Consider the following 24,564-nt stretch of genomic DNA (forward strand, 5'->3'; position numbering starts at 1 on the left):
AAAGAAGGTGCAAGTGACAAGAAGTGAAAAAATTTCTGAGACATATATTAGAACTAAAAGATAGAGTTTCTATCACATTTTCACATTATAGGTGCCTCAAAGACAGACTTGTTAGAGGGCTACTGCAGCATTACATTTTACAGATGCTAATTATTTTTTTTCCATCTCCAGCTCTCGCATATTTCCCACCTGCTTTTCAAAGCTGACTTTGAGAGCGTCCACCTCTTTCTGAAGCTCCATCCTCTGCTGATAACTGGCCTCTCTTTTGGGGAGAGCATCTAACTGGGAATTCAGAAAGTAAAGTCAATATCAAAAGGTCGGATTTTCAATGCACAAGGAGATCTCACATCTGCTGTAGTCCCATCATTAACAGCTGTTTTTCCTGATTATAGGCCTTTAAAAGACCAAGGAAGGAAAGGTCATGAGGATCCAGTACAAAGATGACCAAACTTCATATCAAATTCAGCCAGTGAATATTCAATCCCTCATTAAACATTGACTGCAAATAATTAATACTATATATCAGAGGGTCCCTGAGGCCTCTCTGATAGCGCTTGGATCCAGTGACACTGAAACATATAAAAAATGAATGCCTCCAGGTGTTGGGATAGCCCCTCTCTGCCTTGTGTTCAGAAGTATGAGCTACATGGCTCCATATTTAAAAATTGTTAGCCCCTGGAAGGAGAATAAAACTGCACTGATGAAGAGTTTTAAAAAGACAACGCAGTAGTTTTAGTTCAGCTACGTACGTGAATCACTTAGCACTGATCATTATTAGCGCTCATGCTGTGTAAAACTTTCAAATACAATACTGTGTAAATATTAAACCCATCAATCACATTTGATTTCAATGTAATGGATTTTTGTGGTGAACCCGCAGACTGTTGAATCCTCATCTTAACAGCCTTCACAGTCAAATTTATGTTTGTTTGTATTTATCATGTGAGACTCATTATTGATTGGCAGCGTGGCGAATGAATGAATCCTATTGTGCGACTACTTTGTTTTCAGTATTTCCTACATGTGCAAATTCCCTGACGTGTCGTAATGATTTCCTTTCATATTGTTATGTTCTTGTGAGATGTGCTGATGCATTTCCCATGACTCTCTCTCTCTGTTCTTTCTTTCCCCACTTTCTCTTTAAAAAATGTGAACATCAGTAAAATTACAGGAAGCTCAAAAATGAAATGCTTCTGGTGTAGTGCAGATTAACAGCTACTGGCACTGTGACATTTACCGTCAAACACCTGTGTTAAAACCTGGAAAATTTGCGCACCAATTGGCAACACAACGCTGAATATTTCCAAGCAACTATTACATGTCGTAGTTTGATATTCAAACACATTTCTGGGAACTGTAACAAAATCCTCCGGATGCAAAAAAATGTTTCTTTTGCCGACTTTGAAAGTCAGGTCACCTGTGCCTGTAACTCATTGTAGACAGACTGTATGTTTTCGAGCTGCTCTGTGGCCATGGTCAACACATGCTCCATCCTCTTGAGGGTTTGCATCTGCCTGAGGAGAAACACAGGCACCTTTTAACACCTCCTACACTTTTCATCTGAAATTCATTGTCTCACATTCGGCTCATTATATAACATATGTATCAATGCTTGTCAGATATGAAGGGTTTTAACTGTGTTAGGAATGCAGCTAAAGAAATGTTGAACTCATTTAAACAAAAGTCATACACTCAAAAAGTCTGGTACCATTTAGACAAAAACTATCAGACTACCGCAGCATTTGTTGGTGAAACCACCGGCTCTCTGACTGAATATTTCTCAAAATACTGTGTATTCACTCTATATTTTAGGTGGACAGGTGTGTGCAAAAGCCCCTACATACAGTGTGTCATTACTGAGGCTTATGAATATGTGGAGAGACTAATTTCCATGTGTGATAGATCTCAGTTTGACATCATCCTGTACCTATTTTTCTCCCTGAGCTGCACAGACTGGCTCTCGTACAGGTGCTTTCTGTCACACATGATGTTCTGCAGCTTCATTTCCAGGATGCCTCTGGCAATGAAAAACACACAGTGACATGTGTGAAAAGCCTCTCTCGCAATTCCAAAACACCAAATCAAATATTGTAATTCCATCTTAACATATGTATGCAAGTAGAAATCACATTTTTTTCTTTCAAGCGCCCTCATCACAGGGTCCATTTTTGACTGTGGCTGTGGTTTTAGGAGTTTTATACCTGCTCCCAATGAATTCAGCCTCCCCCTCCCTGTTGACCTCCTGTTCTTTCAGCAGCTGTCTGCACTCTGTCTGACTGGCCTCTACTTGGGCCTGGAGGGCCTCCAGCTCCTGCATCGCCTCCTTCTTCTTCATCCTGAGGGAGTGGTTACGCTCTTCCACCTCCTTCACTTGCTGCTCCATTTCTGAAACCTCTGTGTTCAGTGCTTCTATCTTCTTCATTGCTGCTCTAATGTGTTAGTATGGGAGGGAAAGAAAAAACGTAAAACATGCAAATAACACACATTCAAACAAAGTGTATAACACTGCCGTAAGAGCATCCTCTTATTACTCCACTCTTGCCCTGTATGGGTGCATATCTTATGAATTAACAGCATGTGCATCCATCTTTTACACACCCCCCCAGTACCACTCAGCTTTGTGAATTTCAAATTACGAGTCATAGCTCACATGGCTCATAGAGAGGGCTCCACTACATCACTTGTGAGCCAAGTATTAATTTGAAAAAAACATAAAAAGAGACTGCAGTGGAACTATTCTCTGGTGATTAAGGGGCGTCTGACTGCAGCTGCACTTACATATGAAATTAACGATGCCCGCTGATGCATATGGTTGTCATTTTTATCAAATAAAAAGGATTGCCACTTTCAAATTCTTGAAAATAATTTGACTGCTACAAATACCATATTTTTTACTTCCATAATTTGGACTAAAACATGCCTTTCCACAGAGTTGCAAAGTCTACTGTACATCAAAAGGAAAGTGCCTGGAAAGATATGTTGCAGAGAGGAAACCGAACAACAATTTTTTTGCCAGAAAAACAGAATAAAGAAACTAATATTTAGCTTCACTTCTGCACAGGTGCTGTGTTTGTTTTTCTGTTTTATGTCTGAGTCAATCAAAAGTTTACACTGAGAAAAAACAATTAGTGGCACACAATCTTTCCATAATGAAATCTACGGTGTAATAAGAATTAATCCAGTTAAATCCACTTCTCTCATGTATATGAGATCAAGATGAAGGGAAGGAGACAGATAACAGGATGATTTAAGCCAAATGACAGAGGGATCGTACAGTACAGGTTATCGTTGTCACTCCAAATTTGCCAATTTGTATTCCTGGTGTTTGAGACATTAACTTCCCTTCTCTTCCCTGATAAAGAATATTACGGGGTTAAATGTACTTACTCCCTCTTGGAGCGTTTCCTTTCAATCTTCTCTAAAATCTGGTCAGGTACGCTGATGAGCTGGGCTTTCTCAGCCTTACAACACACACAGACACATGCACACGCAAGTGTAAGAAAGCAGATGATTTGTTGTTTTATTGATGGTGTGCTGTAAGCCATGCCCATTCAAACATACCCATGCTAACACACACAGACCTCTTTGAGCTCTATGATCTCCCTCTGATCCTCCAGCTCTTTCTGTTCTTTCACTATCTGACTTCCATGGGTTTCCACATCTTCCATCAGACTTCTGTGCAGGGAGTGAGAGCAGGATACATACAGAAGTTCAGTTATCTCCTATAAAATGGTGATTAACAGCACTTAAAAGATTCAGTGCTTCTTATTAATCCAACAACAAAAAAGCACGGAAAAAACGAAAAGTAAGTGAGGTAATGATCTAATGAAGACATGGAAACTGTCACACCAACTGGATAAACAGACATTAAAAGATTAGAGGTACCTGACTTCTAATTGTCTCTGGGCCACCTCTTTCCTCAGATCCTCATATTTGTCCCTCAGGGCCTTTGTTCTGCTCTCCAGCTCCTGGAGAACCCCACCAACAGTACAAACATCAGATCACATATCAAGATTTTCATGTCAGTGACGAGAATTTAATTGAGCTCAGGCTGCACAGCCAAAACACCAATGTTTTTTTCCCCCTCATTTCAGAGTGTGTTCAGTTCTAACTCTCAGAGTCAGTTCCAGTAGCCTTTGTTTTGCTCACTTTAACTGCCTGTACTGCTTGTGTCTACGTTTGGTTCATGTAAACACAAAATTTTCATCATTTTCTGCACAACAAAGATATGTTTGATATTCAACACTGATGAAAAATGCTGGATTACACTTAGCTAACTTTGCAAGAATGTCTACTAAAGTAATCAACTGCAGCTAAACCAACTTATCAGTTCAACTTGATAAATGTCACGCACTTTAATTCCTCTGAGGTTTTTCTCTGCTATATATTCAGCAAAACAATTAGAAATGTATGTGAGGCCTTGGTGATGAAACACTGGCTTATTAATCATGTTTGACAAGTGTGTGTGTTTGTGTGTGACAGTGAGGGAAGAATGTAACCCCCCTCCTGGGTGCCTTTGAGTGTTTCATTAGAGTTAATATCACACTTGATGCTGATGGTCCAATATGGCACACATTGTTTCAATAACAATGGGAAAGGGAGTCATAAAAAGGCCCTTTCACACATACACACAGTAAATGAACAGCATTAGCTGCCTGCTCTGCAGCTTTCTGTTATTCATACAAGCAACTCCTTCGTCTTTTTGATAATTGAATATTACTTGATTACACAATTGTGACGTTGTGCATTTTAAGAATTGTTCATGTTCTGGTGTTGCTGGTGTTTTTGTCCATAGCGCCAGTGAAATGCTCAGTGTTCAATTCACGTTAAGCAGTCAAAATGCTGCAGCTGTTTTATTGTGATATTAGCTCCCCATAGAGTAGCTAAACAACATATGTTGCTGGTTCTGGAAGTATTTTGCTTCTGTAATTTCACTTTTAATGATAACCTGTATAACACATTACTCAAAACAACGACACATGGGTGTCTCATGAAAAATGTATTTTGGCCATTGGTTATCATTCAACTGTTTGTTTTCCTGCTGCTGAACTTGGTTTCTTGCTGGGAGCAGGTGGTGGTAGCTGTTGCATGAGCAGTGCTACTTCTTCAGGGCAGTCTGGACTCTACAGTGAGTCACAATGGGAAGGTACTGAGATGGGCAGGTGGGAATTAAGTTTGATGCTGGACTGGTAACTAAACAGCTGTTAATGCTCTGATGATGTCTGTGAGTACAGATTTTTGTGATAATTACATTTTCAAAACCCCTAGTTTAGTCCATTAAATTTGGTCTAATAAATATTACCCATGAGCCTCTTTGACTCATAGACACTGTAGTTTTTGAACGCTAGTGAAATATGCCAGCCATAGGCATGAAAGTAGAGTTCTAGCACATTTGTAATGTTTTATTGTTACAATCAGTAATTAAACAAAGGAGAACTGTGAATGCATTTCTGCCTGAGACTGCCTTGAGAGTTTTATGTTCATATTCTTGCACTTCTGATCAGTATTTTCTTCAACAAAACTGCCATTGATTGTTTGTGATGATGATTCAACTGTAGATTTTCATGCTGATCCAAGTGCTGGAAATGCTCAAAGTGCACTATGTTGTGGTATAGACTTCTGACTGACTGAATAATAAAAGTAATACACTATTGATATGCCCTGCCGCATAATATAGAGTACTGAAGTGTAGGAATCCCACAGCACCAAGTAAATACTGGGATTCTAGTAAGATTTGTGAATGAATAAATGTTGTTAATAGCATGAGCATTATTACATTTCATATGTACATTTATAAATGTGTATATGAATTTGATATCCCTGCTTTGGCAAAAGTTGAAAACCTCTCTCCGTTTGCAACAAGATTACAACTTATTCAACTTGTATGCCATCCTTTTGTCTGAATGGGAGGCTGGAAGATAAAATGCCTCAGCTTCACACTGCTTTAAATGGCCCTAAAAGGCGCCAATGGCGAGTCCTCATATGGAGGGATTAAGCCTGGATGGAGGCTTAAAGTAAAACTCATATTCATCCTCTCTGAAGACCGTTGTTGCAGAAGTAATCCACATCTCTGAAACCAGACCTGAATGGTGCAATGATGAACTTACAGCAGGTTTCGACTGAATCTCATTCTCTTTCTCCAGATACCTCTTCTCTTCCCAGAGACTGCACAGAGGTGAGGTGAGGTAAGAGCAGGTGAGGCAGGGTGATGAGGAGAGGAGAGGGGGAGAAAATGTGAGAAAGAAAGCAAAATTAAGATAAAGAAATAACATATTTAAGTTCCTGGTTGAACAGAAAGAGGAATGCTTTTGTATTCACATTAAAAAATACATTGTGTGCAGTTTTCATTTAATCACACTTATGCTGAATCTTTCTTACTTGAAAGAGAAAGCAGCAAAAAGCGAAGGATTCTGGAAATGGGTGTCAGAAAGATTTCATAGCAACTTATTAAAAACTTCTATTATTAATGAGTGAATAAAAATGCTACATGCAACACCTCAGACACACAGTATATAAAAGAACCAGTGTGTACTGTGTATACACAAATACCTAATATGGTTTAAATGTGCACATAAAAACATTTGTATGAATTTTTCATTTCCCTGTGGCATAAGCTTTTTGAGCAGTTGATTAAAGTTTGTATGAAATAATTTCAAGTCAGCTCTGTCATTGTGAAAAACCTTACAATAGCACGTAGTGTACACCTGCACATTTCACAAAGTAAATGATATTAATCTTCCTGACAAGTTGATATATTGGATATTAAGTGATATATGGAGAAAACTGCATGAATGCTAAAATATGCGACTGGAAAAAGTGCTGAATTCCTCTCTATCTGTTTGGCTACAGATAAAGGACGCAAAGATTTTAGAAGGCATATTTGCATGGCGAGCATCTGCTTGTCATATGCAGACGGCTAGCCATGTGGACAGGAGAGGGAGAAGGGAGAAAGAACAGGGGGAAAAAACAGTCAGGAAGGGTTAGGGGAGGAGATCAGGCTGGAGAGGGTGAAAGAAAGGGCAGAAAGAAAGGAAGAAACTGAGATGATGAGGACAAGAGAGCTCACTACCAGAACCTGTCACAAATAATATGCCCACACAGTGTCTCACGCTGTCTATTACTGCATCCTCAGAGAATGCCCTGTAAGTGTTTTCATTTAATATTTCAATTACCGCAGGGCCTGCAACTCTCAGCCTCAGTGTGTGTGCTCTGGACTAAAAAAACACCATATCTTCAAGATCCTATCTTTGCAATACAGTGGTGAGTTCATGTGATGCCAGTGGTTTAATATTGCTGAGGCAATCCGAGGTCGGATATAATGCAGGAGAGATGAGAAGAGAGATCTGCTTAAAAGGCTGTTAAGCTGTTGAGTAAATAAGGAGCACTGAGAATTCACTTATTCTTTGTTCTTCATCTGACTTTCCAGGATTTATCTTTAAGCTGATTACCACCTACAACTAAAAATTATTGGTCCAAATTATTATTTTAAAAACTTTCCTTTAATTTGCAGCTTTTAAATCCTCCATTTAACTTCTTTTTACTTAAATTTTCACCTAGAAATGTCATCCACCCTTTGTATTTCATTGTATCAGTTTGTCTTTTTCATACCTCCCACAGTTTCTCACTAATCAGTTTCATACCCTGTCAATATTTTCACATTGGTGTGTATTATGTGGAGTGATTGAATGAACTTGCTGAGACTATTTACACTGCAAACATTTTGCCTATTTCTGGTGCTTCAGCTTGTTTCCTGCACAGTTCAGCTGACATTTCGACTGTTTTCATCTATGTAAATGAAAGTTCAGCTAACAGCCTTAAGTGCTTTGTTTTTATAACTCTCATATGACACCAGTGGTTCCCAAAATGCTTGGGAACCACCGGCGTACAGTATTTTTCCGTGTTGCCTAACAACGTTCCGATGACCTCCCGAAGTTGAGTTTGTGTACAGAGAAGCAAGAGATACTCGAGTGAGTGTGTTATTTTCCATTTCTGTGGGTGTGTCTGACCTTATCTCTGACAGTGGCTTCAGCAGAAAAGAGGAAAATTGGCTGTGATGAGAAAAGAGACTCATGGGAGTGAAAGGGAAGAATTAGAGGAGAGGAACAGAACAGAATGGCTATGAGACTGATGTCAAAACAGTACAGGGAGTACTGGTTAGTAAACAAGTTCACGCAGCCACAGCAAACATGAAAATCCCCTTCAAACTGGCGTTCGTCTCATTAATCATGTACATCAACCCTCCACCCCCCCAGCCCATGAGATAAATCTCTCTGACTACTAAAATAGAAAGATTTTAGGCAGGGACACCCCAAAATGTCATAGAAGTTTTTATTCCTATTAGTGTAAACAGTTTGAGTAGTACAGAGAAGACGGTGTGGGCCAAGCAATATCAATACTGTGTGTTTGTTTTATACTCTCACCTTAACCTCCCTCTAAAGTCAATAAAAACTTGCAAAGATGCTGCCTCATGTAGCTCAGTGTGTGGTCCCTAGTTACCTCACTGTGACTGAGTGTGTCTGGGTGTGTGTGTGTGTGTGTGTGTGTGTGTTTATCCCTACCTGTGTATGTGTGCATGCACGCTTATGCTCTCTTACTGTACAAAGCTTCCCTGTTCACCACTCCAGTTTCACTTCTGTGCTTTGTCTGCACTCTGTCTCTTGGGTTTCTGTCTGGGGTGTGTGTGTGTGTAAATATACTGTATGTGTGTGTGTCTAAAGATAGACAAAGCTACAGCCAAATTGCAGAGGAGCTTTGTCAAGTTTGGATCAAATCTCTTTTATTTGATTCATTTGGCATTTGATTCGATACCTGACTGAAAATGAAACTTGTAGCATGAGTGACTGCAATAATAATGAGTGGTGTGTGTGTGTGTAGTGTATATACACACACACACATAGCTCACCACTTGAGTTGGTGTTGTGTCTTGTACTCTCTGTCCTCAGCAGCTTTCAGTTCATTGTATGCCTGGAGGAGCTGTTGCCTCAGTTCGTTGACCTCACTTTCAGGCTCCTCAGAGGTGCTCTGCTCCTCTGCTCTCTCCACCTCAGCTTGCAGTCTCTCCAGCTCAGCACGACACCTCTTTGCCTCGCCCAAACGCTGCATCTCAGAGTCCTGTGTGCTGTTGGATGAAACAATGATTTAAGTATGTGGAATGCAGTATACAGGTCCCACATACTAACTCATGGTTTCATAGTAACCAGAGTAAATCTAAATCCTTATTTTCTTTGCATTCTGCTGTTTTTGCATCTATTTTTTCTCTCTCTTCTCTTTGCACAGCAATAAAGGACTTTTTCATATTATATTAAACTGACAATGAGCTATTCTCAAAATAAATCCAAGGTCAAATCATGTCACTACAAACAATCAAAAGCCTTCACTCTTGTCTGAAAACATTTTTTTTTCACAAAACTTGTGGCACAATAGGCATGTAAACATACTCAAGCTGCTGATTTTCATGATAGGCTTCTGAGTACTCAGCCAATTAATTTTAATTTTCTTCCACTTGTTTTCACAAGAAATTGGGGCCTGAAAGTTAATTTCACTCCTTGTATTATGTGCCTTGGTGGTGGTTTTGATAATCACGGTTCAATCACAGATTTAATAAAGCTTAAAAAGAAATATGCTTTGGGGCATGCCTTTGAAAACTCTCTCTCTGTTACAGTCAGTTGTACCTTGCTCATACTGCCTCAGCCACATGCTTGCTTCCACCTCTTTGCCCAAGTTATTATTGGTGCTTTGGCTCAGCTAAGTGAGTGAGAAATAAGCCTAATCCAGGTTTCAGGGGCCAGTGGCTGATGTCACAGATGCTGCCTCCATGTTTTCAACTGTGTTTAAGAGCAGCACAGCTACATCTGATAAGGTATTCAAGTTCTTTTCAAGGACATTTCAGTTGGATGCATTATGGCTTGAGTAAAGCTCTGAAGTCTCCCCTCTTAACTTCTCCAATGTGCTGCATCTTTCAGCATCTTTGCAGTCAAATATTGCTTCACAAAACAGGGAAACATACCGCTTCAGAGTGTCATGCAGCAGCCTGTAGCTGGCTTTCAGCTGGGCTGCTTTGGTCTGGCTGATCTTGCCCAATGACACCAACTGAGGAACACAAATATTATCAATGATATGGACCTGGAAACAATCTGTAAAGAAGAATATGCAGGTAGCACCAATATAAATCATCATTTATAGTTTATAGTAACCCTGAGTGTGTCAGCATTTCCAAACTTCTCTCAGCATAGGACTGGTGCCTGGGATATACAAATTCCCCCTGTGTCAATCATTCACATCTGAACAATCCAGACAACACAGCAGCACCTAGACAGTTTGGCTTCATTCAGCTAAGTTTTCATATTTTCCTGCATGGGTGTGTCAGCTCAGGTTTCACTTTTTCAGAGTCTTTGATCTGACCTCACGCTGCCTGTATAAAAACTAAGATATTAATAGAATATCACATTCTGAGGAAATCTCTTGTTGTCGTTTCCCCCCGGACAGAATATGCAATAGGGCAATATTGCTAGGAACCAGATACATTTCTGACCAGTAAGCAGTTTTGTGTAATATTGTTTAGCGACAAAATTAAGTTCCAGAAGTAGAAAACTAAATCACTAGAGACTCCAAAAGAGTTTTGGATTTCATAATAGTCAAAACTTTTTGACAAAAAAACTGCTTTGTTTCTGCTGTGATATGCTCAAATTTCAGTTACTGTTGTTTAAAAAAATAAGCTTCTTTATATCTGTCTGGACTGGCAAACACAAGTTGTGATCGACTACAACAAACTTCCTGATGTCTGTAAAAGGGATTTAACCCAAGTTGGGCTGAATAAACTTTTATCACCACAGTATCAGAACACCTTATCACAATCAGCATAAAAAACAAACCTCCCCCTATCTGCCATCTCAAAGGGAGAGGAAAAATTATTGAAAATAGCCCATATATATAAAGATAAGCACATCAATTGAGATTAAAAGGGAAAAAAAAAGTACCATTAGGCCTGAATGATTTGAAAAAGTTGATAAGGAAAGATACACAGCTGTGGCAAAAAACAAAACAAAACACAGCGAAGAAAAAGATACCAGGTCAGACGTATAGTAAAAAAGGAGAATTATCTGCAAGAGTTGCTGTGAAATTTCTCTCTGTGGTAATGTTGCTCTGTGTGTGTGTGTGTGTGTGTGTGTGTGTGTAACAGTGATGGAAACAGAGGACAGGTGTTGTTCCTCCTCTTATCTTCAGAGCCAGGTTGGTAAGAGTGGGGGAGTAATGAGGGATAGCCTTGTCTGTATCAAAGAGCTGCAGGAGCTGAGGATATCTCAGGTCAGACTGTGTAGCAGGTAATCTAACGGCAATGAACACACACAAATGCTCTGATTATATACATACACACACGGACTGATATCTCCCCCCCGACTTCAAACATTAGAGGTAGCCGATTATGTTTTTAGCTTCATTCCATTATGTTGTTTATCTGGCTGTCGTCAAATGTGCTCACAGGGGCAAGACCACGTCCCAAGGGCTGAGAGGATAGAGATATAAATGTTGTGAATGATGTAGATTAGGGCTCTTGCTAATATGATTTATTCAGTTTGCATTAGCCGTCACCCAAGGTCACATCACTACAAAGAAAACACCTGACTAGTATTACATGATCTGTGTTTAAAACATTTTAAGCATAGTGAAATCTCTCGCCCTTACATCTTGAAATGTTAAAAGTCATCTGGTTCTAATTGATTTCTAACTGTGTAATCTAATTTTGTCTAAAAAAAAAAAAAAAAAAGTGAAAATTACAGGAATATGTGAAATCATCCCGTTGCACTGAAACGAAAATAGCAATTTAAAACAGAATTTTGCGGTTAAGCAACATTTTTAAGAGGTCAGTCGTGTGTTTTCATGCAGCAAAAACCAGTGATGTGACAGACATCCCAGCCAAACACTGGGCATTTATCTGAGAGAAGCAGCCTAAAGCGGTTTCAGCCAGCCTCTCTAATTCTGGTGCCAAGACTTATCTTCAGCAGTATAGAGTATTGGAGGCTTTTACAGGGTGGCTGCATTGGAGGGCTCACATGTGGCAGAGCATCTTTGAAGTGAGATAGAGACAATCACTGGGAGATATTTTATGCAAGCACACAGACTGCATGCCTGTCTATTTACCTCCCTCACACGTGCACGACTTGGCGAGAGCAAGCATGTGATCTGTGCTGCAGAACACCACGAAAACCTTCCAGTGATTTGGAGTGTGTGGTGCAGCAGGTATGTGAAGTGTGTAACAAAAAGAAGCTGCAGGCTTTAATACTCTGTACCCTCAGGAAAAAAAATAATGACCATCACCACTAAGCACAGCGCTGCATTCCACTGTGTGATGGAGAGAATCATCTTTCCTCTGTGTGTATCTCTACCTTCATGTCTACATATTGACTGTTTGAATTGGAGTCGAGCCTACAGACAGACTGAATCACTTTGTTAGAAGTTTTTTGTGCTGTAATATTTTCCCTTCTGGAGCGTTCCTCCATCAGGGCCGCGAGCCACTTCTGGATGTGAAATCAATTACTGAAACTGTGTCACTTCTACAGAAATATGACAAGTGCATGAGCCATCCAACACCTCGGAAAAAAAAATCCAATTACAGAACCCGTGGTTATGAGTCATGTAATGTGCTGAAACAATAGCCATGGCCCACAAACACATAATCAGCGCAAAGTTCATGAAAACTACAAGAACTTTATAACAAGACTCCAAGTAGGGAAACATCCGGATGGACAAAGACGCTGGGTGGAGTGACGCCAAGTCTGGTAACTCTGCAGAATAAACAATTCATTTTAATGACTTTTCATTGCTTCATCATTACTATTAGACGCCCCATGAATTTGCCTAATGTATGAATAATGTTTGTGGGAGAGAACAAGTGCAATGTTAGCTGCATCAATCTAAAAACCACCAAAAATGACCACATCACCGCATCTTCATTATACACCAAAACAAGTGTATTGTTTATTGTTGATTAATAAACACTTAATAATCTGTTTGCTTTGTTAAATATTTAAACAAATGAGGTAAACCAATCCATAAATCCATCAGTGGTGACATCACAGCACATTAAAAATTGCTTTTGACACATGGATAACAAAACATTAAAGAAACCAACATATAGAAGCTGTGGTGTATGCTACATTTTCTTAATGAGGCACTACTTAGCCATCAGAGCATATCTTCTCTAAATTGGATTGGCTTTTCATGACTATTCATGTTAACGTAGTGTGAAGTGTGTACTCTGCAGGTGTGCTATTTTGGAAATTTTTTTAAAAGTCTGTAATGAATCTTAGGCTCAATTTGCAACATCCTTATGAATCCAGAAAAAACAAGCTGTTTTTACAAATTGGAACAAACCCTCTCTATTGTTGCTGCAGGCTATCCATGGATTTTGCAGTAATTGCGCCCACCTGACCTCAATTTGGACATAGCGTGTGGCTGGTGGGGGCGAGCCAGTGTTTTTCAGTAAAGCTTTGGAATCTGAAGTGTGTTGAGACAAGGCCTTTAAAATTTCTCGGACATCTAAAGCCCACCAAAACACAAAAAAGTGATAAAACGTCACCCTAACGGTAATCGAATGGTTGGTTCCTGTGTGCACTGAGTCATTTTGTTTTTCAGGGAAATGAGCTGACTTTAGAGTGAGGCAGGACGGCACCATGCACAGACTGCAGGCAGAGGACCTATACCTTTTCTCTCCTCACCTCCCTCCCTGCCACTTTCTCTCTCTCTCTCTCTCTCTCTCTCTTTCTCCCCCCCCACCCCAACTCCCATAATCTCTGTCTGCATCTCTGTGGTTTTTTAACAATGCTGCTGATATTGTGCTTTGCATTACGCAATAGTGCTGCCCCTCCCATCCTCTCTAACTCAGCACTCTCCCTCTCTCCCTCTCTCTCTCTCTCTCTCTCTCTGCCCCTCTCGCTCACTCCCTCCCTCCCTCCCTCGTCCTGATATTAATGACACAGCTATCTGAGGCAGCGGCAGTTCCCCTGCGCTCTCTCCCTCCTGCAGGCTGCGCTCATACACACACTTCAACCAATAGGATACTGGACACACATTCACATACTGTTACTCTTTCAGACAATCTGCAGCTGCACACAAACACACACTCTATTACAGGCACTCACACTCTTTAAGTTAACATCAGAGGCAGTTGTAGACACTTTCACTTCACACACTTATTTCTTCTTTACAAATTTCACGCAGAAGAATGAGGACAATTGCGCTTTGCGTTTGTGCCAGTCTCCTGCTTACAGCCACCCTGGTGCCGCACACCAGCCGGGCAGCGGACTTCCCCGGCAACTCACAGCAGAGATGGGATGCTAGAGGACCTTACACTTTGGGATCTGAATCCGGTGCCCCCGCCTCCTGCCCCATGAAACTGAGACCCTCGGGCCAGTGCGGGAGCTCTGGGGCCAGGGCGGAGGAGGGGGAGGACTGCCCCTATCAGCTCACCTTGCCTCCCCTCACCATCCAGCTGCCCAAGCAGTTCAGGCTGCTGGAGAAGACGATGAAGGAGCTGCAGAGCCTGAAGGAGGTGGTGAACAAGCTGAGGAGTGGGTGCCAAGAGTGCCGTGGGACGCGTAACAGTGGAGCTTTTGGACATCAGCAAGCTGACCAAGGACAGAGGGATGCTGGGGAAGAGGGGAGACTGGACCTGATGGGACAGGAAGTGCAAGACGGGTCCAGCCAAGAGGAGAGGGGAGATGGGATGGTCCCTGGAGCTACTGTGGACGGTACTGGACTGGGACAAGGTTCTATTTTTGGGAAAATTACACCAAGCCCAAGCACAATGCAGGAGATGCAGGTAAGAAGTCTCACCGAGAAAAGAGACTATTTTGATTGGAAAATTCAGGACTTTAAAAATGAACCATATTCTGATTGTTCCACTTGGTTCAGTGCAAAGAGGAACCCAGGTCAATATTCAGAAATCTTTTTTTCAGAATTCAGAATTTCTCATAGCTGATATCTGTGAAGTTTATGTTGTCAGCCTAATCCACATTAGGGCAGGCAATACTTTGTTTGATGTCACATGAGAAAAGACATTAAAATTTGGCATTGCACCAACTGTAAGAATCCATTCTGTAAACATTTAGAGGTCTGCGCAGTACAGCACGATAGTGGTGCTACATCTTCTTTTTCTTCTGTCAAAACCACTTAAATTCCCTGTAAGCCTGTATCATTATCAGCCCTGATAAGCTTCTAGAGAAACTGATCTAAACCAACTAAAATGTGCTTTATAAACATTCTAGGTACAAAGTCACCTAAATATGCCCAGTTGAATGTACCCAGCTGGAATGTAAACTGACCAAATGTTAACAGACCTGTAAAATCCTACCTGGCACCAATCCACCAGGGAAAATTCCTGGTTCTGTAAACAGGGTGGGGAATCAGCCTTTAGACATCAGCCAAATGGCAGTAAATTTCACCCTGTCTGGTGGGTTTGTTGACTCTCACAGCCACTTTGGCAGACGGCCAACCATCACGCAAACTCGTTCCTATTCTAAAATTCAAATTGGCTGGTAAAACAATGAAGGAGACTGGTGACTTCAGTAATCCACCTGCTTTTTATTCGGTGCACAGAGATAATTTCCTTCCTCCCCCTTCACCACCTCCCCAATCTCCCCCTCCTCCCCCTCCTCCTGCTCTGGCCCTTCCCAGGTGAAGCTGAATAGGATGTCAGCCAGCCTGCGCAACTCCAGGAACCGGATCTCGGTTCTGCAGGGTCGTCTGGAGGGGCTCAACCTGCTCAACATGGACAACGTGCAGGCTATGGTGGACAGACGGGTGGAGAACATCACCAGAGTGGTCAACAAGCTGAGCTCCACCTGCACTACTCAGTGTGCAGTACAGAATTCCCCTCAGTGTAAGCCTGCTTTTAGTATGATTAGTTTGGAAGCATTTTTATTTTGTTTTTTAACACCCCAGTCCTTCTCTCCAATTATTTTTTCTCTTCAGTCTTACCTTGTCCTTTGAAAACCACTCTCCATTTTCTCGGCTATGTATTCTGTGTTTTCTATTGTATTATATTCTATTCTGTTCTATCTTTGCTATTTCAAAAGATGTCTCTCCTCTGCTCTCCTCCTCTCTTGCATTTTTCTGTACTCTCTCTGAGCATGATCAAGAAGCCTGTTCTCTATTCTTCTCTATTCCCTCAAATTCACCACAGATGTTGTTATGGTAATGAAACTCCGGCACACACCAAAACACATCCAGCGGTTTTGGGTTGCTGCGAGGTGACTTCTCTGGCGCGGGATCTATCCAATCATGCCTAAGTGGACATGGCGACTTGTAATCGCTACAAACAGCCAAACTCTGGGTGGTCACCTTCGCCCAGTGAGGCCTGTCTTTCTGGGAAATAGGAAATGAGCTCTTTCAGGCTGACAGTGACCTTCAGTGGTGTGTTGCAACATGCCTTCTCCATTACCACTAAGAACAACACAACATTATTTTGGAGAGATTTGTATAATCACGAGAAAAGGATTTTTCCATCACCTTTAAAAAAAAGACACTGTAGTACTCTACATTACTACAGTAGAGTCTGTCTACTCACTGTAGCCACAGCAAAATAGTTTAAGCTTGAGGTCATACTGGACGTGAGTGAAGCAATATGACAACTAGGGTCAAAGTGAGATTTTAAATTACCTCTTATATAACGATTTCTACTACTCTCCATATGAAGCAACTCAAAAAAAGGAGGGAGGGAGAAAAGAGAGAGAGAGAGAGAGAGAGAGACACATACTTGGCACCTATAGTACACACTATAGTACATAGTGTGAAGACTTTAAAAAATCAGCTAAAAAGGGGAGTGGAGTGCAAAAACTTATCAGCTGGGATTGCAAACTAGTGAAGCATAACAGACATTCCACTTTACATTGATGTAAAAGCTTATTTGGACGAGGGCGCAGCTGAAACGCAGCCCACTTTTCAGACTGGAACTGAATAATATCCAGATACTGCATGAGTGAATGTGACACTATATTGGGGCTTTTATGTGGAAAACAGATGCAAGCTTATTCCTAAGTAGATTAGCTGGGACAGTGGTGTGAAGGAAACGCTAGCTTTTTCACTTCGGTGCTTTTTCTCCTGTGAACTTGCCTCTTTCTCCTTCAGACTCTCCTTCAATTCTTCTTTTTTTTTTGCTCATACATTTATCCCAAGCACATCTGTACTTCCATCTATCCATTTTGCTTCTTTTCTCCCCTGTTGCATGCTATCGAATGAATTTTTCATTCATCTTCTCTTGTCCCAACTTTCCCTGTGTCTCGCTCTCTCTCTTTTAATCCCCTTTTTCCTGGTGCCTCCCCCACCCCTCTCCTCTTCTGGAGGTCATGCTCTTGAGTGCTCGTTCCTGCATAAAACAACTAACTCTCATTATCTCTTGCCAACAACACAAGAAGTAATGTAGGCAGCTTTCCCCAACATTAGTCACGGATGGCACGCAGGGTCAGTAACACTTGTCTTTGTACATCAATCTGTCATGTTAAGCTCAAGAGCCAGCAAATTATTCTTGCTGCAAGTTAGGAAATCATGCCTGGTGGTGTCTGAAGTGAATCCAACAGAAGTAGACAAGAGACAGCTGTTGTTACCATGGTAATGAACCAAAGTCAAATGATGATGAAGACCTCTGTAGTTTCACAACATCGATATAAACAATTGTTGCTTCACTCAAGTGATCCTTCTAAATCAAAAACGACATATAAACTGAAGACTTTTCCTTGTATATTCAGTCCTATATTTATATTCATCTTCATTCATCCTCAATCATCTTAAAAAATGGATACCAGATGCTGATTTAATATAACCTCTCTACTTGCCATTAATACTACATAGTAAAAAAATGTTGTTTTCCCGTTGTTTATCACAACGTCAAAAGTGCTTAGTGAAGCAATTCATGGCTAAATGGTCCCCCTGACTCCTTCCTAAACTATCCAGCTGCTGAACTGTAGCTAAACCATTAAATAACTGTTAAACAGAGATTTGCACAAACCAAACTGAAATGCTGTTTTCATCCAAAGCCAGACAAGCAGACATAAGGTGACCACAGCTTATGAAGATTCTGTCAAGATTACATTTTTTCAGGAGACGTCATAGGAGGCAGATGTTTATATCTAGATAGGAGCGGTGGTGATGGATCATTGGCAAGTAAATCTTAACAGCTCACACATGGGCAGGGATTTTTTTTAGAAAAGTCAGCCACACTGGTACAGCTCATTAAGCTACACTACAGCTCAAACAACATTTACACTTGAGTGGGTTTAGAAAAGGCATTTAAGGACATTCCAAAATACATTTAATAACTTTTCATCCCTTTATTCAAATTAGTTTGTTCAAAGCCAAAAATGTAACATGCAGCCAATAAAACCCTAGCATTTAGCACCCAGACATTTTAGGCTAACCATCAAACTGGACTAATAATGTTTATCAAGATGCTTTTATTGCTCCCAGCTCACAAAGCCATAAACATTCATTTTTCCCTCTTTGCTAATTCCCATTCCTGCCTCAAGCACTAATCTTTACTTTCACTCCAGCAAGACGTATTGATACCTTGAGGTGAATGGACAGGAATTCATGTTACTGCTCAGTTACATTAACTCGATTATAGACTGAGAGAATGGATGCCTGGTCCGCTACACTGTCAGGAACTGCTTGTCTGCAATGTGGCAACACAACTTCCTAAAGGAAGGGTGTTTCTTTTCTGTGATAGTTTCATTGTGTCAAAACTGACAGTCGTATTCATTTTAAGCTGATTTTGTGGGGAAAGATTATACTATCACTTCGGATACACACTTCCTCCCATTGCAGGTGCTAATCTTACATGAGTACTGGTTGTCACACAGGCATACTTCCTTGATAAGACAGTTGCCTTCCTTTTATGCCATATATCTGTCTAGAGCCAAACAAGCAGTGTGGTATTGAAGCATCAGTTGGTCATGAAGTCATCTATAAAAGCATGTCAGTCAATTCATCAGCTTTTAAAAGAGAGCAGCCAACATTTATAGAGTTATGGAAGTTAATAAGCAAGAAGGCAGGCAAAGCAATCAGCTACCCCAACAGTCAGACAGCCAATCAGCTAACGGTCATTTGGCCATCAGTGCTGATATTAGAGTTATTTAGGTCAGGCACAGTGCCAGACGTACCAAGATGAGGTGGCTCTTGTCTGTCTAGGGACACTGGCGGCCTCGGTCAGACAGATGGGGACAAATGAAGAGAGGGAAAAGATGTGAAGTGGAGAAACTACAGTCAGACGCTTCAAGCGAAGGAGACACTCAAAGAATTTACAGGTCAATACTTTGAATGCCGAGTGCAGACAGAGCTGTTGACGTGACAAGGATAAATATTAACTCTCACATTCGACTCCCAGAATGCTCTCCATATGGAGTGGGCTACCATCTGCAGCCATTTTGCACCTTAAGTACTTTGTGTAATATGACAGGAAAACAAAGTCGATGGTTATAGAGTCAAACCAACCAAATATATGAATGGTGTTTTCATTTTGTGCACCATGTACTTGTTACAAACACCTTCTCCTCATTTAATCATGAGGGAAGAAAACTCAAGTCTAACCTTGCAATAACTGCATTCCAGTCCACCAACACTATTCGGTCTAGACTTCTCCCCCCTACACCTTAAAAGACCTGATGTTTAACCGTCTGTACTCTCCCCTCCCTCCTTACGCCATTGTAATCTACTAAACCACTAAACAGATTTAGCAGTATGACAAAACTGTAACAGCGGTGGAGGGCGTCGAACAAACTCAGGAGGGGTCCGCATGCTGCCTGCCCAGTGTCACGATGATTTAGGCCCCAGGTGCCAAATGTGCAGGGAGGGGGTACGCCTCTTTAATCCAGTTTTACACTTTCCCACGTTTTGACAAGTCTGTTCCTTTCAGTTCCCAAATGCTAACTGACAAGGGCTTTTGGACCTTGGTTTTGGGTTGGGTCAGTGGCCTGCAGGGCCGCACAGGGGGACAGGAGGAGAGAGGTAGAAGAATAAATGGGCAGGTATGAAAAGGAATGGAGGGGAGGGGTCTCAGAAAGAGGTAGAATTGTATGAAATGAGCTTGTGGTGTAGAACAAGAGGTCACTGACTTTTATCCTCCGACAGTGGACTTTCATTTACTTTCTTTCATGTTGGAGTCCTCTGATTCTCAGTGTGATTTTCAGATAAGGGACACCATGCTGAGAGACAAAAAAAATGAACTATGATGTACTGAAATGATTACTGGGACAGTATGCAGAGATACAAATGTATTATGCTTCACAACATGCTGAAATTTAGTTTGATGCACACAAGGAATTGTTTTGTTAAGTCATGGGGAACAGTCTTGTAGCAAAAGACATCTCATTCTCTTTTCCTTTCTTCAGTCTTCTCCAGCCTCAGGGGCTGTTTCTATTACAGTCTCTCGGTTTGGCACAGAAAAATGCCAAAGCAACGTGAAAAGATTATCGAATGCCATCCTCTAACATCCCCTTAAAGCCGCCCTCTCTTCTTTTCTCTCCCTCTCTCTGTCTCCCAGCAGTCATCTTAGCCCCTCGGGACTGTTCAGACTACAACGTGCTGGAGACGAGGAAGAATGGTGTGTATCGCGTGACCCCTGATCCCCGCAATGGCACATTTGAGGTCTTCTGTGACATGGAGTCATTTGGAGGTGGCTGGACTGTGATACAGCAACGCCTTAATGGTTCTGTCAGTTTCAACCGCACCTGGACAGAGTATAAGAAGGGCTTCGGCAACCTCAGGTATTGGTTAATACAGCATATAGTGTTTATTTAATAAAAGAGTTGTTCTGGGGATTTGTAGATTTTCATCAGACAGTCAAAGCGTAGGCGAAAAAAAAAAAATCAATTTCCTGCCCTCAGTTTGCAGGGCAAAAGGCTCAGATACCACATGGGTAAAAGAGGGTGGAAAATAATAATGACCACAGATGATTAACTTTCTAGCATGGTGACTGAAGTGCTGCTACCCCATATAAAGGGCACTTGATGTTGTGTGGCAGTGGTAAACTTTAAAAGGGATGTTGGGAAAACACTGCACTCTAAGCAGGAGTGAGTGCAAAAAAAGCAGCTATTTTCTTAATATTGGTGAGCCAGAGGCAAACCCAGAGAAGTTCAACACAACTACTTGAAATTAAAAGAATAAAAACAAAACAAAACAAAACAAAAACGAACAACCCACAGCCCCACAACAAACTGCCAAACCCAAAACAGTCACAAGTGACTGGTCTTATACCGTCCCCGAGCTGGAACCAACCATTTCCTCAGGTAATCATGGGGGTGTACTAGACTGATACGAAGAACAGAATAAGAAACAAACCTTTAATTCAAGGTTCCTCCATAACAAAGGATTATAGTTCACCCACAGGCACCCGTGCACACCCGTGAGTGCACCAACTTTAATAGTAAATCATTTGCAACAGAATAAGTTCTACCCCTCCTCCCTCAACTTGAAAGTGCCCAGTCACCCACTCATTAGTGGGCCTAATGGTGCACACCTGTTCTCACTATCACTGATTGTTCACCACCTGTTTTCACTATCCCTGATGGATTGTCACGTGTAAAACAACAAAATACACATATATCACCACAGTAGGATTAACCTCATTTAACAGATCATAAACCTGTGGACTAAAATTAATGATTTAATTAAAAAAAAAGAAAAAAGTCCCAGTGAAAATGCAGTGAAGCAGCCTTTTCACGGTGATTACATTTGGTTTTACTGCTGTGCCTCTACTTAAACTTGATTCAAATTTCATCTCATTTTCTCTACTCCATCCTCTGTCCTCTGCCTCTGTAGGAATGAGTTTTATATGGGAAATAACCATGGTTACCTCACCTACAGATCTAGTATTACCTCCCACTGAAAGAATTATGCCTCCTCTCGGGCTTCTTTTAGTGTCAGACTTGTCTCCCTTTGAATCTCCTCCTTCCCTCTCCTCCCTTGTGGCGATAGGTAAATTCAGTTTGAGTAACTGAATCCACCTCCTAATCAAGTGTACAAGCTTATGAGCCTGTTTTTAATCTATCCCTTGTTTTGTTTTGTTCTATCCCCTCCCCCCCTCAACCTTCTACTCTCCTGCAGAGGTGAGTTCTGGTTGGGCAATGACCATATTCACTTGCTGACAAAAGCCAAAGACATGGTCCTGCGTATTGAGCTGGAAGACTTTGAGGGCGTCCGGGAATATGCAAAATACGACCAGTTCTATGTGGCCAATGAGTTCCTAAGCTACCGGCTGTCTGTCAGTGGATACAGGTACGATATACGATTCTGTGCACGTATGCATGTGTGATCAAATATTCATAAGGTAGGACAACATCTAACATATATATATATATATATATATTGATGTGTAATTTTAGTGGGACTGCTGGGAACGCCATCAGCTTCAACAAGCACTTCAACCATGACCAGAAGTTCTTCTCCACGCCTGACCGCGACAATGACATGTACCCCTCTGGAAACTGCGGCGCCTACTACAGCTCCGGCTGGTGGTTCGACGCCTGCATGTCCGCCAACCTCAATGGGAAGTACTATCACAAGAGGTACAAAGGAGTCAGGAACGGGATCTTCTGGGGAACATGGCACAACATGTCAACAGAGTACTACCCCACCAACTACAGGCAGGCCTTCAAAACTGTCAAGATGATGATACGGCCCAAGAACTATGCTCCTTAAGAGGACAGGTAAATATGCGTAGAGTGTAGTCAGACGGACAGATAGACGGACAGACACAAGCAAAGACAAAGAAAATGGAAGAACAAGTAGACTCAGAATCTCATACACATGCACATAGTCATGCATTTGCACACTTTTACACATGCATACGTGTACACTGAAAAAGACTATAAGCCCTATAGCCCTATAGAAGTTTGAATGCAGTAATAACAAAAAATAATTGTGAAAAAATTTAACTGTGCTATTACTTTTTTCCACTGTAGTGAGTGTGGCCTTCAAAATGTTGGATTAAAATGATAATAATAAAGAACGATGGACTATGAACGATGATGGACTAATAAAAAAACCACACATGCAGTGTAAAGGACAGCCTCCTACAGGGGCCATAATATTATACGGAGGGTTTCCATTTTTTCTCTGACATTTCTCCACTTTCTGTCCTGCTGCCTCCCGCTATAAACCCAGCCGGGACACAGCACAGCACACAGTAGTAGTAAAAACTAATGAGCTATCATTTTTCTCCACTCCAAATGGTTTCATAATTAACAGCAGCCACTCAACTGAGGTATATGAGAGCTGATGATACAGTTTTGAGTGGGTTTGAAATTCATTGTGAGAGACTTCATGCTGGGGTCAGAGTCAAACTGTTTTAAAAAAAGAAAACTACAGGCAATGATACACAGCACTCTTTAGGCAGCAGAGAGCAGGTAATAGCCTCTGTGTCTTTTATTTAATTACACTGGGACACTTTGCTAATGCATCATCATTCTATACAATATAAAACATCACAATATAAATATGTACCCTGAGATAAATTTCTATTGGGTCATTCCCAAGTGCATTCTGCAGTATGGATGTTTTTGTAAATTCTACTTGACAGCAGCGACAGAGCAAGACACTGCTGCAAGAAAAAAAAAAACTGTTCAAATTGTTTTCCACCCATAGCTCTGGGTGCACCAAACTACTGCGCATCTCTTGATGCTTACACCAGTTTTCATGTGCTAAAATGAAAAAGAAAATCCTCCCTGACTCACTCACCACTTGTACAATACTGCTACCTAATGTTAGAAAACTGTATAGCACCATTTAATCCAGTTAATGCACACTGTGAATGGGAAGGACAGGGAGAGAAATGTTTGACTTTAAGGATGTGTACAGTATTTATTTTATTTTGTGAGGTTATGATAGCTTTTATATAATGCATAGGTCATACAGTACAAAGTCTAATGATTGTTGACATTTGAGCAGTGATAAAGACATTGGCATTATTGTGACCATTCATAGTAAATAGGTGTGTATTTGGAGCTTTGTGTGTGTACAATATTGATCTTTTCTATCACTCATATTCAACTGTCATGCCAAAAGATATGCACTTTTTATATCAAAAAAATGAATAAAGTTCTAACTACATGGCTGTGTACATTGCAGTGTTTGGCAGTTTTAAATCATGTCGATGCCAATTTTCAAAGCCTCCTCTGTATTGGAATCATCTTTCAGTGAATGTATACAAAAATGTATACAAGTTTAGCATGAGTATCCACGAATAGAACTGAAATGTCTGCCGTCTAGTATCCAGGGCTGTAAAAATGGAGGGATGAGGTGCTGCATGCCCATTATAAATGGGTTCATGAATAAAAAAGAATGAGTTCATATCAACTTCACAGAAGATAAATGATTAAACTGTGGGCCTGTGACTTTAATGTCTGTTTACTGTATGTGACGATCAAGTTAATAAAAAAAGTTTTGTGCTCATCCACGTGATGATTTCAAGTTCCAAGTATCCACTTTTGTTTAAATATTTAAAAATATTTTCAAGGTAAACACTGTAAGGCACATAAATCCATTTACAGTACCAAAGTCTACTCTAAACATCAGCTT

The 24,564-nt window shown here is 41.0% G+C and overlaps 2 protein-coding genes across 3 annotated transcripts in view; one reads left to right on the forward strand and one right to left on the reverse strand.

Annotated features, from left to right (window-relative positions):
• Positions 1-24,564, reverse strand: part of ccdc146 (coiled-coil domain containing 146) — a 41,481-nt gene that overhangs the window by 15,862 nt on the left and 1,055 nt on the right. The window contains exons 3-12 of the mRNA XM_018685156.2: positions 10,007-10,089; positions 8,903-9,118; positions 6,108-6,165; positions 3,886-3,968; positions 3,582-3,675; positions 3,388-3,461; positions 2,202-2,429; positions 1,928-2,017; positions 1,418-1,514; positions 190-282 (exon numbers count right to left, since the gene is read on the reverse strand). Coding sequence (XP_018540672.1) covers positions 190-282; positions 1,418-1,514; positions 1,928-2,017; positions 2,202-2,429; positions 3,388-3,461; positions 3,582-3,675; positions 3,886-3,968; positions 6,108-6,165; positions 8,903-9,118; positions 10,007-10,089 — 1,116 coding nt within the window. The remainder of the gene's footprint in view (positions 1-189; positions 283-1,417; positions 1,515-1,927; positions 2,018-2,201; positions 2,430-3,387; positions 3,462-3,581; positions 3,676-3,885; positions 3,969-6,107; positions 6,166-8,902; positions 9,119-10,006; positions 10,090-24,564) is intronic.
• fgl2a (fibrinogen-like 2a) lies at positions 13,975-24,442 on the forward strand. 2 transcript variants are annotated; one of them, XM_018685154.2, is made up of 5 exons: positions 13,975-14,818; positions 15,673-15,877; positions 20,531-20,753; positions 22,093-22,263; positions 22,371-24,442. In XM_018685154.2, the coding sequence occupies exons 1-5, from the start codon at positions 14,222-14,224 to the stop codon at positions 22,684-22,686; spliced, it is 1,512 nt and encodes a 503-aa protein (XP_018540670.1). In that variant the 5' UTR covers positions 13,975-14,221; the 3' UTR covers positions 22,687-24,442. The 2 variants fall into 2 exon arrangements, with proteins under 2 accessions (XP_018540670.1, XP_018540671.1); XM_018685155.2 differs by having other exon boundaries at positions 13,976-14,818; positions 20,534-20,753; positions 22,371-24,096.

This window comes from Lates calcarifer, linkage group LG18 (genome assembly GCF_001640805.2).
Source record: "Lates calcarifer isolate ASB-BC8 linkage group LG18, TLL_Latcal_v3, whole genome shotgun sequence".
Taxonomy (NCBI): domain Eukaryota; kingdom Metazoa; phylum Chordata; class Actinopteri; family Centropomidae; genus Lates; species Lates calcarifer.

Bases quoted from the DNA above. Each gene is read 5' to 3' on its own strand.
- fgl2a (XM_018685154.2), top strand. From the start codon at position 14,222: ATGAGGACAATTGCGCTTTGCGTTTGTGCCAGTCTCCTGCTTACAGCC. The intron at 15,878-20,530 runs GTAAGCCTGCTT...TCTGTCTCCCAG, and splicing joins AGTACAGAATTCCCCTCAGT to CAGTCATCTTAGCCCCTCGG. The intron at 20,754-22,092 runs GTATTGGTTAAT...ACTCTCCTGCAG, and splicing joins AAGGGCTTCGGCAACCTCAG to AGGTGAGTTCTGGTTGGGCA.